The sequence below is a fragment of the Neolamprologus brichardi genome, chromosome 1 (assembly GCF_056152115.1).
Source record: "Neolamprologus brichardi isolate AB-2024 chromosome 1, ASM5615211v1, whole genome shotgun sequence".
NCBI lineage: Eukaryota > Metazoa > Chordata > Actinopteri > Cichliformes > Cichlidae > Neolamprologus > Neolamprologus brichardi.
In genome coordinates this window covers 40,073,747-40,091,075 of record NC_142104.1, presented here as the reverse complement: position 1 = coordinate 40,091,075, position 17,329 = coordinate 40,073,747, and the positions used below count along the sequence as shown (strand labels likewise).

Sequence of the window (17,329 nt, the reverse complement as noted above, 5' to 3'; positions counted from 1 at the left end):
CTTCACCACACTTTTCCCTTTCAACAATAAATCACTTTTCTATTTGACCTGTTTAAGCGTTTAAAGAGAGATAAAGAGAATATTGCACTTAAAACAAGAGATGGAAGCAAAACCATGAAGCAGAAAAGGAGGGAGAAAACGATCACGAGGCTTTCTTTACAACACAGTGCCTCCTCAGTACCAGGCAGCTTAGCTTCTTAACTAGCATCATTTAAAATAGCATCTCTATGTTAAGTCAGGTCTGTTTTCAGCTATTACGATACAGGAGAACTCAGAAGGTAGGTACACATGCACGCACAAGCAGGGCTCACTGGAAACCAACAGTCTTTATGATTTATGAGTCGTTCCACTGCAGATAAGTATGAATGCCACAGATACTGACTTTTTTAACTTTTGTTTTTTTGCACATGAAAATAGAGCAGTTAGCTGTGTGTGTGTTAAGCTTTGACTGAGAGAAATGTGAGTAACAGGAAGTCCACTATAGATAAAAATGTAGTGACGTGAGCGAACCGAGTCCCTCGTGTCTGGCAGTCTGAGTGGTTTGCTTATATGTGAGTAGTGCGTGATTATAATATTCCTTTACCGCAGGAATGTCAGCGTCACTGAATGACCCGGCAGCGCAGAGAGTTAACAGGAAAGTTCACCCTAGCCAGCTGTAGGCTAAATGTAATTATACATAAAATTATATATAACCCTCGACTCCATATCTTTGTCGCTTCTGTAAGTTGTTTGTTGACAGAATGGCAGTCAGACTGTGTCCTGTCATTCAAAGAAAGACACCACTGACTGTAGCCTGCACACAGCTGATGTGAGGCTACGGTGAGGCCGATCTGGCGAGTGTGACTTGGGTGTACGGTACGATGCGCAGCAAAAACCAAGGCAACCCGGATATCGAAGTCCTCCACGGAGAACGTAAAGGTAATCTGCATCTTCACATTCAAAGTAAATATGAGCCAATGACGCCAGCGTCTGTCGAACACGCGTCGCTAGCTGAGCCGAGGAGACATAGAGGGGAAAATCTGCGTTTTCGTTGCGGATCATAAAGTAGCAACCCTGGTGAGGCCTGTTGGTCCTTACATCTGTTTGATTGTTGGTTTAGTTCCTGGTTAAAATCTATTAAATTGCCCCAAAAAGTATCAAAATATAGAAATCATCATCGATAATACTCGACCAAATCACATCTACGTCTAATATTAAGGTAATGAAGTGCTATCCAAAAATGACCACCAAGCTATGGCCGGAAACAATTTAATACAAAATCAAATGCAACAAGTTGATTGTGGCTAAATTCAACAAAAAATAAAGAAATTGCACAATTTATGATGGCGAATTAATAAAACAAGTCCAGTTGAAGTCGAGCACACTCCTTTGTGCTTCTTTGAGTGGCAGCTGAAATACTGATTGGGTGCTTTGAAAGGTGCCGTTTTACCCTCACTATGTACAACTCTGACCTTTTGTGCGCTGACAAGAAAACATCAGAGGAGCCAGCGATGTATCGCACACAGGCGTGCCTAACATTTCTACCATCACTTTCTCTTCCCTTCCAGCACAGCAGGACAGAAAGGCACATGTGGGCGACCGTCAACCAGGCGAACGCGCAATCTCTCCTTACAACCACATGTTCCTATCGTTGTAATGGAATACATTCTTTAACACAACCTTTGTATCGACACAGCAACAGGTATGAGGTTACTCTACTCTAATTAGTGCTATTTTCTGTATGTAAAGATATAAATATGTAAATACCAAAGATCAGATGATTTTTTTTAAACTACATCATGACCTCCACCTACAGCTCTCTATGTGACCTCTGTGACGATATGTTGACTGGAAATACATCAAAGACTACAGAAACAAACGCAGACAACTGATTTCTCAAATTCACTGTAGGAAAAACAGTCAGTGAGAAACTGAAACAAGTGGTTTTCACTTTGAAAGGACTTTAGAAAGAGCACAAGTCACTATGAGACAGATTATCTTTGAGTATGAGCGTCCCTATAGCTACAGCAAATATACTGAAAAGCCCGAGTGGACCTCTGGGTTTCTGTTTCTCTACGTCAGCGGGAGCCCCGAAGAGACAGAAATGGAAACACAGAGGAAATTCATCACAAACTCTGTTGTGTGGTGATTTACACTCTGCCTAGCAGAAAGGAAGGGAATAAAACGCAAATGAAAATGCCAAATGAACAAATGTGGAGCTAGCGTCTGTGGCGAACCTCCCGTGAATAACGGAGCAGCTGAAAATATCGTAGATCTTCTCCGATACGATAAACGTGATTTGTTTGACTTGCTAGTTGTTGGCTTTAATTGTGCTTCAATTAGAACCTATTCTAAGTATTGTTTTGACAATACAAAGGGGCAAAAATCACTGCGTTATATAAAATAAGGAAAAAATCCGGTTAAGGGACAGAAAATAAAACTCTTCCCTTCACACGACGAAGTATTAAGATTGCAGTGAACAATTAAAAAAACGACTCTGTTATACAAATGGTGATAGCCACAACAACCCTAGAAATAAATAAAAATCTAGAAAACAGAGACAGTTACCCAGATCTGTTTCACACAAATGGACTCAAATACAAATAACTGGGGCAGATACATGTTTGCATATCGGGCTATAGAGAAGAGTAAATAAAAACCGATGTACACTGGGGAGGCCAGTAGGAGAGGAGAGAGGAGACAAACGCTGGATCTTAAAACTCGATCTTGCAAGCTGGGAAAGACTCATCCTGCATGACAACGGTGCTGCTGGAGGCCAGGACCATGATGTTGAGCTCCTGCTGCCTCTCGTGTGTCTGCTGGTACCATTCACGGGTCACCTCAGTGTCGTGGGTGGGGATGAGCGTCACCTGAGAGGGAAACACAAATGAAAGTGCGGAGGTGTAGTCAACAGAACTGAGAGTACCTAGAAGATTTTTAAACTTCGTACACTTTGAAGGATTGTGTTTTTGCTTTGATGCGGTGAGTGCGGTCTAGTTTTAGCAGTACTTGCTATAATGTGAAGTTGCGGTCAAAAGTTCATAAACACTTATCGTAGACATTAATAATGTCTTGGTAATTTGGGGCTTCTTTGAACTGTTCTTTTTCAAGTGTGGAGTGATTGTGCAGCACGCATCTGCAATGACTTTAACAAACAGGAGTTGGGTGAATCTTTGTTGAATCTTTTCTCTTGGCTCTCAGCGAAGGCGGTCGCACTTTTCTCCTCTCCTCCTTACCCTTATCTTCCCTGCTTAGCCTCTGTGTCCTTGTCTGTCTCATGTGCATTACTTTCCCTGGAACAGTCTCTCACTGTCGTTCTCTAAAACCTAAAAGAGAATTATGGATTTGATCAACTGGTCTCTGAATGCTATTGACACCCTCTTCTCAACGAGAAGTCTGGGCTCGGGAGAGCCCGAGTGCCCTGGAGGTACTTTCCCTGCCGGTTACACGATGGACGGGTGGCAGAAATGGAGGCTCGTGTGCCTGGCGGGACTGTCGATCGAGGACGCTGAAGATATCTACCTATTCGGAACCATGATAACGGGGTTCTTGCTGATCGGAGCTGGCATGGCCCTGACTTATCGGAGAAATAAGAGAGTGGAACCGGCTGTTCAAACCCCCCCCAAGGCTGCCCGCTGGAATCGAAGCGACGGGACGAGGCGCGACCTCTCACAACGAACGCAGCACCCCCCCCCCTTTCCAATGCCTTCGATGCTTGTTGTCCCCCGGGAACACGAGGCGGGTCTGGGCCCGCGCTGCAGAGACGGCGCCGTTGCAGGATTGCTGCTGTGTTGCCTGGGATTACTCCTCATCCCCTACCCAACCCTGTGGCTTGTTATGTCTTAACAATGTTGTGACGTGGACATTCATGTGCTTTTTTTGTGCAGAGGAGTTTTTTTCTTTCCTGTTCTCGTGCTGTCCTACCATGGAAGCACAGCATGAGTGGAGGTCTCTTTTTTTTCCTCTTGTACCTCCCCGTTGTGTGGACATTTCGGTGTTTTTCTGTAACGCTACCAATCTCCGACTTGTAACCCCATGTAATGTTTGTGTCTTGTGTGTAAGGTCGGGGGGGGGGGGTCCCCATTTCGCAGCAGGGCAACCTGTGTGTGACAAATAAAGCTTTCATTCATTCATTCAATGTTTGATCGGTCCTCATGGCACAGGCCTGGGTACCATCGTTAGAGGATTGGGTCTGTTGGTTTGAAAACGCATCTTTTTCTCTCCGTTTTGGCGTTCCGTCCACACTGTGATGGCGGACGGAATCGTACAGCATTTGTTTTGTTTGCTCTCAAGCCCTATTAAAGATTAATATCAGTTTGTACATGTTCCAGATAAAACTCGGCACTTTTCCTCGACATTTTGCCGCGACGTCTCAAAGAGCCGGAAAGTAAACAAACGTCAGACGGAAAAGACGTAGGTCAATCATCGTACTTTTCACGCATACGCAGCACGGCAACGTAGCGTTTTCAGTGTGGATGAACACGATTGAAAACGATAGTGTGGACGCGGAGCGTTTTTAGACGAAACCGCAGTTTTCCAATTTATCCGGATTAGTGTCGACGTAGCCTAAATAAGCTCTACCAATTCTGCCAGGACAACTAATCGAATATTCAGTCAGGATTATGCCCTGAGCTTGCTGGTGTCTACCAAAACCACTGAGTCAGGAAGCAACTTGCTGAGAAGTAACCAAATATTAGTGTGAGTGTATATGTACTTTTTACCCTCAGGTAACCCAATTATTCTTCTTTAAATGTATTAGAGATTATTAAAGATGTACTGCTGCACCATTCTTCAAACCTGGAAAGACAACAGTTCAAACAAATCAATAAAAGCTTGTAATTACCATGACGTTCATGCCAAGTTTTGACCACAATTGTACAAATTCATGACGTATGTTTACACTCATATAGCTCAGTGATGTCACTTAAGCTGGCAAATGTAATTGTTTTAACCTATTTATGAAGCTAGCAGCTGTAGTAGTATTCAGCTGTTCTAACAGACCGCCAAAGCCACCGGAGTTGAGCGTTTTGGTTTGGAAGGACAAAGAGGTAAATGACTCTGATGTCTGATCGTTCATGTTACCGGACAGGAAGTGAATGCAACCGCTGAACAGCAGGATCACGGAGAGTATGCTGGCTATATAGTTTTCGGCCTAGCGCAGATTGTTGTTGTCACCTCTTTGGCTCTGACAGCAATCAGAGATTGTTAAACTTCTGTAGACGTCAAACAGGTTTCTGGCACAAAAGAACACTGGCTGATGTCCAACTTAAAGAAATTTGGGCTTAGTGGAAAACAAAAGCATCACCAGCTGCACACCTCAGTACGTGGGTCGAGTAAGAGATTGAGGTGGTCAATAAATGCCACCACAAACCTTTGCGATTTAAAAGTGAAAATTATTGTGTTTATATTTTTTTATCAAGTCGATGACCCCAGTATTAACCTTAACCTAGCTCTACATGTTGGAGGTCAGGAAAAAAAGAATAGTTTCTTCTGTGTGTCAATTAGAAAGATTATATTCTTTGTTCCCTAATTGCCAGAACCTGATAGAGAACAATGTATTAAAAACTAACCCTAGGTTAGAGTCAGGGTTAGGGTCATCAGTGATGACTTAAATCGATGGGTTAAAACACACGTAAATAATACCTGTAGGTTTGATCCCCACTGAGCTTTGCCGTCCAACAGTGCATCAAGGACTCCTCGGCTCGGTTCGCCGCTCGCTGCATCGTTGCCACTCACCACATAGTATGCAGAACGAATGCGTTTGAAAAACTCTTGGTCCACATTCTTGGCACTGCAGTGGTTGGGAATGTAAGTCAGATCCACATAAATGGGTTGGCCGGGAGCAGCCACAGAGCCTGACTTCTGAGAACCTGTGTGGGTAAAGAAGGCCAAACCATTGTTCCCTTTTGTGTTGTGTAAAGAGTTAGGATGTTATGTTTTCAATGACATTTGCTCACCTGAACTGCTTTTGACACCATTAGTCAGCCCTTTGCCAGGGTTGTAGCTTGACCTGGACAGGTCGTCATCTTTGGAGCCCTGTCCATCTGAAAGACGAGACATCCGCGAACTCTTGTCGGCCTCCTTCTTTTTCAGCAAAGCACTACGAGGAGACTGCGTCTGTTTGACAGGCATAGGAGACCGCTTGCGCCTAGCTGGTGATCCTGATTTGGTTTTGCCTGCCGTCTTCTTTAAGCTCTTAGTTTTTGGCTCTTTCTTCAGGGAGCCGTTGTCTAAAGAGTTGGGATCCACCATGCAAACGTCTGGCCGTGGGGGGTGTGGGGAAGGATCCATGAGGGGAGCAGGAGAAGGATCGTGGCTCCTCCTGGAGGTAAAGTGGTGGCTGCCTCCTCCTAGGGCAGCTTTATCAACTGGCATGTAGTCAGCATCCTCATCTGAGTCCATGTTGCCTTCACCGGTAGCTGAAGGGTATTCTTCACTGCCCGGGGGTGCATCCGAATCTGACTGGGAGGCCAGAGACTCGCTGACCGAGGTAGGTGGAGTGTCCTCCGTGGCCAAGCCTAATCCTGCTGACATCCCACCAGTTTGGTGCAGAGAGCTGCTGTCCCTGCTGTGGGATTGGTGTTGATGGGCGTGTTTGTGAGCCCTTCTCTTGACTGAGAGGTCGTGCTCGTCACCCTCCTGCGACTGATCACTTCTGCGGCCTTGCTCCTCATCGTCCTCGTCGCTGGAGAGTTGCCGCATGCAGGGGTTGATGAAGGAAGGTGAGAGGTCTTCTTTGCGTTGCCTGTACTCAGAAGACGAATATCCGGGAGAGGAGCGGCTCGTATAGGAGGAGGTGGCTCCTATGGGTGCATCCCGATCGCTGTCGTCATCGTCGTCCTCGTCGTCCTGCCCTCCCCGGCTGCACTCCTCCCCGTAGAACGGTGAACGGAACGGCTGATCAGTTGAGGAGAGTGAGAGCGGGCGGGCAGGATGCTCTGGCTCCATCTCGCACTCTTCTTCAAACTCATCATCGTGACGGTAATGAGGGGGAGAGTCTCCTGGCACCATTCCCATCTGGGATTTTGGCATTTCCCACTCATAGGAGCTTCTTACATAACCTGCTGCTCCCTCGTGTGACACCAGCTTGGCTGAGCCTAAAGCTGCACCAGTTACTGCTGCTGCAGGTGGGAGCATGGAACTCGTGCTGACCTCCGTGGGCCCGTTCACTGTGTCCGGCTTGCTGGTCTGAAGCGTTGAGGGAGTGTAGGAGCCAAGAACATCTGGAAGCGCATCTCCTGGCTTTTCAACGATGGGTGGAGCAACAGGCTTGTCAGAAAATAAAAGGCTACTAGCCAGGCCACTAGAAGGAGACCTCCGAGTCATCTCACGCATATACGCTTCCTCGTCCTCTTCTTCGCTGCTTTCGGTCTCCTCAAAGTAATGTTTGCCTTCTATGTCTGGCCGAGGCGAGGACGTGACGCCAAACAGAGCAGCACTAGCTGCCTCCTTGTCCTTGGAGAACTCTGAAAGTTGAGAGAATGGTGACGCTGCTGTGGCCCCAAATCCAACAGCTGTGTCCAGCTGGGACCCTTCAGACCACTCAGGCTTAGAGAAACACTCAGGTTGAGACACTTTATCTGTTAGTCCACCTAATGAAGTCATGTGCTCCTTCTTGTCATCAGTAAAGGTACTGGACGAGAGGGAGGGGAATGATTTAACCTCTTCAAAAGGACTGAGAGGTGAGAAGCGGGCCACACCGGAGGTAGTCTCAGCTGCGCTCGTAGCTGTAATTTGTTTCTCACTCACTTCTAAATAGTCATCTTTTGCGATAGCGGAGCTGGAGAATGGAGAATCCGTAACGGGCGAGTGTTCATCTTTGAAGGAGGAGTACTCAAAGAGAGGCTCGGCTGAGGCAGGTGTCTCCAGCTCCTCTCCGAACTGACGGCTGGTGGACAGAGACCCCGAGGTGGAGGAGGAGTAGCTGTAGGCCGAAGAGGAGGAGAACCCAGGGGCAGCGGTGGTTGTGGTGTACTGGAAGCTTGTGTCCAGCGATCTCTTACTCAGAAGATCTGGTGTCTTTTGTTTCTCAAAATCCGAATCAGCTCTGTCATTCTGGTAATAGTTGCCGTCTGTTGATTTCAAGGTGAAGTTCTCTCCTGCTTTGTCTGAGCTTTGACTGGACACAAACGTCTCCTTCTCGTCACTTCCGCGGCTGTATTCAAATCCTGATGAGTAGCTAGAGAAACCTGCAGCCCCTAAATCCAGTGGTTTTCCACTTAGCGATGACGAATCGGCCTTGGTTTTATCTTCGACCGTTGTGAGGGAGCTCGAACTGCTTCCTGTAATAACCGGCTTCCCCTGACCGCTGTTACCATATCCAGCCATGGAAACCATGAACTCAGGCTTGTCTTGGCCAAGCGTTTCACTGATCAGACTTTTCACTTCCTTTTCAGATTTCTCTTTGGCACCTTTCTCAATATCAGAATCAACAGCACCTTCGTCCTCTTCCTCCTCCTCCTCGTCATCTTCCTCTTCTTCGTCGTCATCAACAATATCATCATCATAGTCCTCCTCGTCTCTCGCCGTTAGCTTTCGCATATCAATCTCCAAGCACGCACCTTTCTCGTTGTAGGCCGAGGCAGCTAGCTTGTCTACACCCGACGCTGAGGCCTTTGTGCTGTCAGTCGGGACTCTGACGTCCTTTTCTGATGACAAAGAAGTGGTCCATGCCTCAGGTCTGTCAGCCATTGAAGGGAATCGACTACTTTCACTGTGTTTAGATGTCTCCTTTTCTTTCACCTCTTTTTCGAATTGAGCTGTAGCTGGAGTGCTCTTGGAGTCTAGCCACGATGAGGACTCTTTTCCATAAGAAACAGCAAATCCCTCGTTTTCTGACATCTTATCCCTGACTGTGAAGGGAGGCTCATGTTTTAGCAGATCTGCGCTGTCCTTTGCTACGTCTTTCTCCACCTTAAGGACCTCTAAGGACTCCTGACGAAATGAGTCAGAGTCAATTGAGCTTGTCTTGCTGTCGTAAATGTCACCATAAGAGAACGTTTTGCCGTGCACATAGGGAGTGTCTTGTCTTACATATGAGGCCTTTACTTTACCCTCCTTCTCGGGAAACTCGTACAGGTTGAACTGAACACTTTTTTCAGGCTCTTTAATAGTGATATCTGCTTTTTCTGTGCTGTCTTTTGTAATGTCAGCTTCGGCGCGATCACTCAAAACGGGCTGAGACCCTACCCTAACTGGAAAGTCGTCATCTTTTTCATCTTTGTTCGAATACGTCACGTGAGGTTTGGGTTTCTCCTCTGTGGCAAAGGCCACATTTGTTTTGCCTGAGCTCACAACTTCCTTTTGAGTTCCTGCAGATTTTGCATCAAAACTAAAGTCATCATCCAAGAAGCAACCCTCTTTGGCCTCCATAAGCTTTGCCTTGACGGTAGGCTGTAGATCCTTTTTGGCATAATAATCGTCATCATCCTCCTCATCAGATTCTTCAGATGCTTCAAACATGGTCTTGTCACCTGACACACCAATGAAGGAGGTATTGTCTGAGATGGTGACTGATTTCTCTGTTTTCTGGATGTCAGCTTTCGTGCTGGTCAGTGCCTCGTCTCTGTCTTCTGTCCTAAAGGGCTTCTCCTCCGTTGGAGAGTAGCCGCTGCTGGTAGGCACAGACTGTGTGGGTGATGCAAGTTTCATGGTGCTATCGTCTGGACTTAGGCATCTTTCCTCACTCTCCTGCCTGGAGTGGGACTCTAGCCCTGGGGAGAATGATGAAGGAGGGGGTGATACAGGCTTTATTTCAACACCAGTCTTAAACCCCTCTGCAATGAAGAGGTTTTCTTTGACAGACTGTGAGGGTGAGTACTGTGTAGTGGAGAAGGGAGGAGGAGAAAAAGTGGACGAGGGCGATTTCTCCTTCTCCTGGAGCATCATGGAGGCTGCATGTTCGTAGCCCTCTTGAAGTTTACCCAGAGGGATGTCAACGTTTGGGGTCTGGTCCTCATCCTCATCCTCGTCATCATCTTCTTCATCCTGGACTGATGGGACATTCACTTCTCCCTCGATCTCAGGGATGTGAGGCTGATACTCATCAGAGGAAGGAGACTTAAAACACTTGTCATCCTCTAGAGAGGAGGTGGGTGAGATGGTTCCTGCTGAGTGGAGATAGTCCTTCCCTTGGGCAGCCTCTGCACGTGAGGGGATGCTGTTGATGGTATCCAGCAGGAGAGAGTTCCGCCCAGCCTCCTCGGTCTGGGGCGCTGTCACGGAGGCAACGGACTGGTCTTCAGCTACAGATGTGGCAAAGGATGACAGTTTGTCATATTCTGTGATGGATGTGGCTGAGGAGATGTGCTCCTCTTCAGCAAGAGGAGCAGCAATGATGGTGGGGTAAGGTGCAAGCTCAGGTTCGGGACCTCCCATAAAGGCTTTGGGTTTGACATCGGCAACGTCAGATATAGCGGAGCTCTTCATCTCCTTTATACCGTGCATCAAATCAAAGGTGCCGGGAACGTCGGGAACAGAGATGTCATAAGAGCCCACATCATAGTGCAGCTGTGGAATCCTGTCCTCGGTATCCTCGTGGATCTCCTCATCAGAGATGGTCTGTTCAGTCTCAGAGTATCCGGGTATGGTTTCATCTTGGATAAAAGAGAACTGCTCTGAGGCAGAGGCTGCTATTGCCTGTGCAGTTGGTAACGGTTTTTGCGATGGCTTGGTGTCCCACTCCTTTGCATATTCCTTTTTCACCTCCTCAGTTTTATACTTCAGGACTTCATCGTCTTCTGTCCCTTCAAGTTCAGCTTTCTCGATTACATCGCCCTCTTCCTCTGAGCTCTCGCTCTTCTTCGATCTATCTTTTACATTATCCTTTATGGAGTATTTATCATATTTCTCCATTTTCTCTTCTTCGTACTTTTTATTGGAACCATCATCGCCGTAGTTCTTCTTTTGAGTAGCCGCCACCACCTGTTCTTCCTGTTTGACTGGAGATTTGGGCAAAGCAGACTTTGTCTCAGTGGTTGAGGCTGTGACTTTTTCCGCAGGGAAAACTAAGGAAGAAACTTTAGCGTCAGAGTGCACTGTTAGCTCAGGCATGACATCGTTCTGGATCGGTTCTGTCTTGTGTTTGGACAGCTCCTCTTGTTTCAATGCCTCAAAGTCCTCAGTGAGGTCTTCGGGTGAGGACACAATGGATCTGTCAGCCAGAGCTGCTGCCTCAACCTCTTCAGGCACATTCTTTAAAACTGGTTTTTTCTCATTCACTTCCTCCTTCACTGCTTTATTTTTGTCGCTTTTAGGTTTAGCCTGAGTCTTGGCCTTGTGCAAAGTTTTCCTCACCTCAGGGGTTAATGGTTTCAGGTCTGGTTTTGTGATTTTTCTCAGTTCAGGTTTACTTGGATCTTTCTTTTTGTCCTCCTTGGCTTTGCTTTCTTTCTTCTCCTCCTTTCGTATGTTCTCGTCTTTCTTTACCTCGCGTTTCTCTTTCTTCATTTCTTTTTTCTCTTTGTCTTTTTTCTCATCCATCTTTGATGCTTTCTCTTGCTTGGCAGCTTTTTCCTTTGATATTTTCTTTTTTTCCATCTTGTTAACTCCAGGGGCTACTTCACTGTTTTTCTGTTGTTTGGTGGCTTTTAGACTTTCACTTTTGGGTTTCTTCTCTTCTTTCTTTTCAGCCTTATTTTCTTTGCCGGTATCGCTCTTTGACTCTTCCTCCGGTCCACTGGCTTCTTTCTTAGTTGTTTTCGAATGTGGTTTGGGCGAAGATTTCAGACTCTCTTTGCTATCAGTTCTTGATCTTATTTTGGTCTGTTTTATGATGGGAGGTGGTGGGCCGGATGATATGTCTTTTTGGGTAGCCACTGGGTATCGCAGAAAGTCCAGGTGCTTTAGTTTCTCTAGGCCTTCAAATATTTTATTCTGTGGTGCATTTCCTGGGAAAAGCACACGGACTATCTTTTCTGTGGGACGATGAGGAATCCACACGATGAGAGCTGTGACTGACGTTAAATAGGGGACCGATATTTCTCCTTCTTTTCCGTTCGGCATCACGATCCCTGTCTTGGCCTTGCTGTTTCCGGCCCATTTCTGCATTAGAAACTGCATCTCTTTGCTTTCTTTTACAGGGTTTAGAACATACATGTCTAACTTTCCCACACCAAGCTTGTGGAACAGTGTGATAGGTTCAATCGTGTTGCTTACTACCCTATGAAGAGGCTCTGGTGTGATGCCGAGCTTGTTGAGGTACTGCAGTGTCAGAGATGCTTCCTCAATGCTTCGCTTTACCTTAAGGGTGGACTCGGGCATCCGCAGCTTCTCCGGGACATTGAAAAACACAATCCCGAGCTCGGGGGAAATAAGGTTCTTCATCCAGTCACCGCTGCTGCTGGAGCCAGAGTCTTGGTTCTTCTCTTCCTCCTGCTCAGCAATCTTTCGCTGGAACAGCCCATTGATGCCAGGGAGGTTATCTGCGCCAATATGGGTAAGCAGGACAGAGTCGATCCTGTCCAGGTGCCGAACCAGCTTCCAGAAGCAGGACTTCCGCTCAGACCCACCGTCCACCAGGATGTTGAATCCATTGACAGCAAACAGAGCAGAGTCTCCCCTGCCTCCAGGGAAGATGTAGCAGCAGGGTTTGGACAGCTTCAGAAACCCACCAGAGGTTGGGGGCTCCAGAAGGTCAAAGGGTGATGGCACATCTACTGTCTCTGCAACATACTCTGTAAACTCTGTGACTCCGTCCATGTTGGGGAGGTGGGGTTCGGGGTTCAGGCGGTATTCCAGAAGATTTAGGAGTGACTGCTGCTCCTGGCTTTGGCCCAGGGAGCTCCAGCCCCCTTCTCCCTGACAGGAAACGGTAAGCTTCGACGGTTGCTCAGAAGAGGCCCTGGACAGGACTTCAATCACCTTCAATCAAACACAGAAAGAGGGAAACATGACCCAAAATCATTTTTATAGTTCCACGTTGATCTATACACGCTAGGGGTGCAACGATACTCGTATCAATATTGAACCGTTCGATACAGTGCTTTCGGTTCGGTACGCATATGTATCGAACAATACAAAATTTTTAATTTATTTTATCAACTTTCCTTCTGACGATGCTGTCTGTGTTGAGCGCTCAGTCGATCTGCGCTCGACAGTGCAGCCTAGGCACAGTAGTCGAACGCAGATTCACTGAGCGCAGGGCAAGCTAGGGAGACAGAAGTTAAGCTCTCTTTGCAACATGGCAAATTGAACCTCCCCCACCCTCATTCAGATGTGGCGTTTGGAACTATTTTGGTTTTCATGTGACGTATGAGCCTGAAGGTAAGCGTGTCATGGACTAAAGTAAAACAGTATGTTGGATGTGCCAGCAATGCTCAATTACATTGGTGGGAGCTAGTGTGTTAGCGCAGTTAGCTCGTTAACGTGTTGGCCATCCAGCCCCACGCACGGGGCGATCCGTGGTAGCTCGTTAACGGAGATTTGCCGTGTTGTGGCGTTAACGTCATTTCAGATTAACGCTGACAGCACTAGTGGGAACACAATGAATATGACTGCACATTTACTCCGACATCATCCTAGTGCAAAGACAAGTGGAAGCAGACAAAAACAACAAGCACGCATACAAACTTTACCCGAGTCATTTAGACAGCCGTTAGCACATGATTCTCCTTATGGGGACCTGATATGTTTAATATGCTGCTGAGAATATAGCCCAGAAGAAGCGTATAGTATAACTTTTATTTTGGAAAGAGACATTTCTCTGTAATAAACTCTCTTTTCCAAAGATGAGTGATTCCTCAATCAGATACAGGGCTCGCAAAATCGCTAGCCCGACGTCCCGGGGAACCACAAAAGAAGCACGTATTCTCGGAAAAGTAGTTGCAGGAGGTGAGCTGGCTTCAAACAAATGATGAACGCACAGAGATGTGGTGCAGAATGTGCCGTGAAAATTTAATAAATGACAAATTAAAAAGGCATGAACATTTTTTTTTGTATCAAAAAAATATTGAACCGTGACACCAAAGTATCGAACCGAACAGTGAATTTTGTGTATCGTTGCACCCCTAATACACGCATACACTGAAACAAAGTATTTAGAGTGAACGCACGTGCAGCTTACTTCAGGGTTGGAGATGATGTCGGAGAAATGTTGCCAGGTGAAGGCTCCACTTTGCAGTTGGATGTCACCGCCTTGCTCAGAGCTCTGGCCGCTCAGGATCAGCAACTTATTTGCAGCAGAGTCGGTGATCAGTGAGCGAGTCTAGGCAGAGGATAGTAATACGACTGTAACAACAACTGATATATTTAGAATACTATATCATCAATAATCTACCAGAAATACAAACAAAATAGTCAAATGGCAGCACATAAGGATGATGAAAAATCTTTCAGTACCCAAACATGTGGTGGACTGATTCAAAGCTGCAGACATCCAAACACTTATAGGATCATTTTATCCCACGTGTACCTGCAATTCCAACTTTCTGTGTGTGAAAAGCAGCCAATCAGACACAGGGGGAAAAAGGAAAGCTAGCCTTAAAGGGACAGGACCTAAAACGGCACCTTTAGGATGAACTGAAAGGGTGCGTCACGGCCTAGCCTGTACCAGAAACACAATCTACTTGTGCACAAAAGGCTCCTTGTTTTCTTTTTCTTTCATAACTAACGGATAGCCAGATGACTGCTGTGCTCCTGGACTACCAGGGTCAACTGCTGCTGATAAGCAAAGGAAAGAAAAATGCTTTACAGATGTTTGTTAAGCAATTCAGGCAGGACGATCACAAAATAATTAAATGTTCTTTATTTTCTTAATAAATGGATATTTTTCTTTTTGTGAATAATCGATATAAAATATATTCAATATTATTCCTTTTTGTCTATGGAGCTAACAAGTCATCATGCAAAGCTGCTTAAATGTAGAACAGAGTAGCCTACATGGAGCTGGAAATGAGTAAAATAGCTGCAGTTTGTCCTCTGTGTGATGAATGGAACGCTAAATATGTCCAATCAAAATAGCTGCTCTAACAAAATGAGTTTAAGAAAAAAAGGTCAGTCGGGCTGCAAAAACTCCTGCTCCTTTTTACAAATCTAAATGTAGCAGTTTAAAAATGAGCGCCTGTCACTTAACACCCAAAATAGAATGTTTGAAAAAGTATTTTCTATTTCTGCAACAAACAGGACCCATTTTAGGCACATTTAAAGTCTCGATTTAGTCATAAGTAGCTGAGAAGCTGAGATTCCGGAGGCCTAAGGAAAATGGTTAAAAGGAGAATAAACACACAAAACTGTGAGTTTCTTGGGCAGCTTGAGGGACCAGCTGTTTCAGTCCTGTAGATGTAGACTTGGCAGTAGTTCCACATTGATCTACAGATGCAAGTTACTCGTCAAGGACTAATTAAATGTTTATAGTGACTAATTAAAGCTATGAGGTCAACCTGTGTAAACAAAAATAGTATGAAAGTTGTTATCTGCAGTCAAAGACAGATAACATAGAATATGAACACACTGTCTGTGTCTCACACTGTGGTCCTTCAGCTGACAGAGTGTACTGATGCTAATCAGAGAAGCCTGGGACAGGCATGGACCTCCGACTCTGGGATCCCTGGTGAACAGCAGGTATTGCTACGGTCTTCATAAGACAAACTGAGTTCAGATCACATTGAACACTTTGGCCCAGAACTCCTCAGTGTGACTTAAATGAAAAAACTTTTCCAAATAGGAACCAAACACTTTGATCATCGCCACGCACTCGTTTCCTGTATGCTATCTGAATGTGACTCACCTCTGAAACAGCAGTTTCCTCTGATGGGTTCACCAACACAACGGTCTGGAGGACATCACTCTGATACTGGAGAATTCGCTGGCCTGCAGGAACAGATACATAAAAACTTAAAAGGTCTTCTGATGACCAGGCGGGAACAAGAAGCAAACCATCAGCTGATTAAAGCCAAACAGATTAGATTTTCTGGTACAATACAAGTGCAGAGTCTCACATGTACCTCTGTCAAGTAAATATTAGGACTGTAGAGCATCTGTAACTCTGGATGATAAGCATGGCAATGCAAGTTAATATTTAAGAGCATTTCCATGTATTTATTGAGTTTTAAACTTTATACTGACACCATCATTAAACAAAACAAAACCAACATAACAGGACAAAACAAAATAAAACAACCGGCTCAAGAATATAAATAAATACATGGAAAATCCAGACACTTTGATTATGAGATACAATTAACAATACACATATGTAAAATAGCAGTGACATGCTTGCATTATACCAGGGCCTGTGAGAAAATAGCAGAAATATCCAAACCGGCATACGCCATAAATGGGTCCCATACTTTATGAAACTTTTTGTCCCTACTATGTAACTTGCACATTAAGAAATCTAGTGACATATATTCCAGTACCGTCCGGTGCCACTGAGTCTTAGATGGGGCCGTGTCCGTGATCCAGTTCAAAAGGACACATTTCCTTGCACAGAATGTTAACAGTGCGTAGAGCTGCTTTCCAAACTTCCCCCTGATTTTGTCGTTTGCCACTCCAAGTAGCATACACAATGGGTTGCATTCAGTGTCAGTGGTGAAGATCTTATCCAGTTCACACTTTATGACAAACCAAAATTGTTGTATTTTCCGGCAGGACCATAGACAGTGCGTGAGGTTGCCCACCTCTATTTTACATTTAGGGCACAGCGGAGAAAGGTCTGAATTGTATTTATGGCATTGAGAAGGTGATATGCGAGCGCTGTGTAAAATTTTAATTTGGATTGCCTTTACTTTATTACAGACGCTCAGAGATTTAGCATTCTCCCAGACTTCGTCCCATACCTCGTCACTTATCTCTATATGTAATTCCTTTTCCCAAATAAGTTGTGTCCATGACCCCAAATTCTTTTAACAGGCCATAACAAATTTTTATAGAAGTTCTAAGATTTGGCTGAAATATCTGCTTTTCACAGTTAGAGACGGTTTGATTAGAAAGTATTGTTGTAGCCCTTTGGATGTGGTCCCTCACTTGTAAATATCTAAAGAAGTCCTATGAATGTTGTATTTATCAATTAGCTGGTCAAAGGACATAAGGTTAGACCCGTCCATTCAGTCAGAAAAGGTAGAAATACCATTCGCAGCCCAGTTCCGAAAGCCGGGGTCGGTGGTTCCAGGCAAAAAGAGAGGATAATCGGATAAGGGAGTGAAAAGAGATGTTAGGTGAGACCTTCCTTCTAGTCTTTGAACCATTCGCCAAGCTCTAACAATGGATAATGTAAGTAGGTTGCTACAGAACATCCTTAAGGTCTTGAGTTTTCCTACAAAAAGCTAATTTTTCAAAGGGAAGCTGGACATAGAGCTCTCAATATCCAACCAGACAGGAGAAGGCTGTTGTACCCAATCGGCAGCTATACGCA

The 17,329-nt window shown here is 45.4% G+C and overlaps 1 protein-coding gene across 1 annotated transcript in view; it reads right to left on the bottom strand.

The window, feature by feature from the left end:
• Positions 1-208: 208 nt before the first annotated feature.
• Positions 209-17,329, bottom strand: part of map1aa (microtubule-associated protein 1Aa) — a 56,590-nt gene continuing 39,469 nt past the window's right edge. The window contains exons 3-7 of the mRNA XM_006804452.3: positions 15,704-15,786; positions 14,042-14,182; positions 5,937-12,840; positions 5,623-5,849; positions 209-2,849 (exon numbers count right to left, since the gene is read on the bottom strand). Coding sequence (XP_006804515.2) covers positions 2,694-2,849; positions 5,623-5,849; positions 5,937-12,840; positions 14,042-14,182; positions 15,704-15,786 — 7,511 coding nt within the window. The 3' untranslated portion in view covers positions 209-2,693. The remainder of the gene's footprint in view (positions 2,850-5,622; positions 5,850-5,936; positions 12,841-14,041; positions 14,183-15,703; positions 15,787-17,329) is intronic.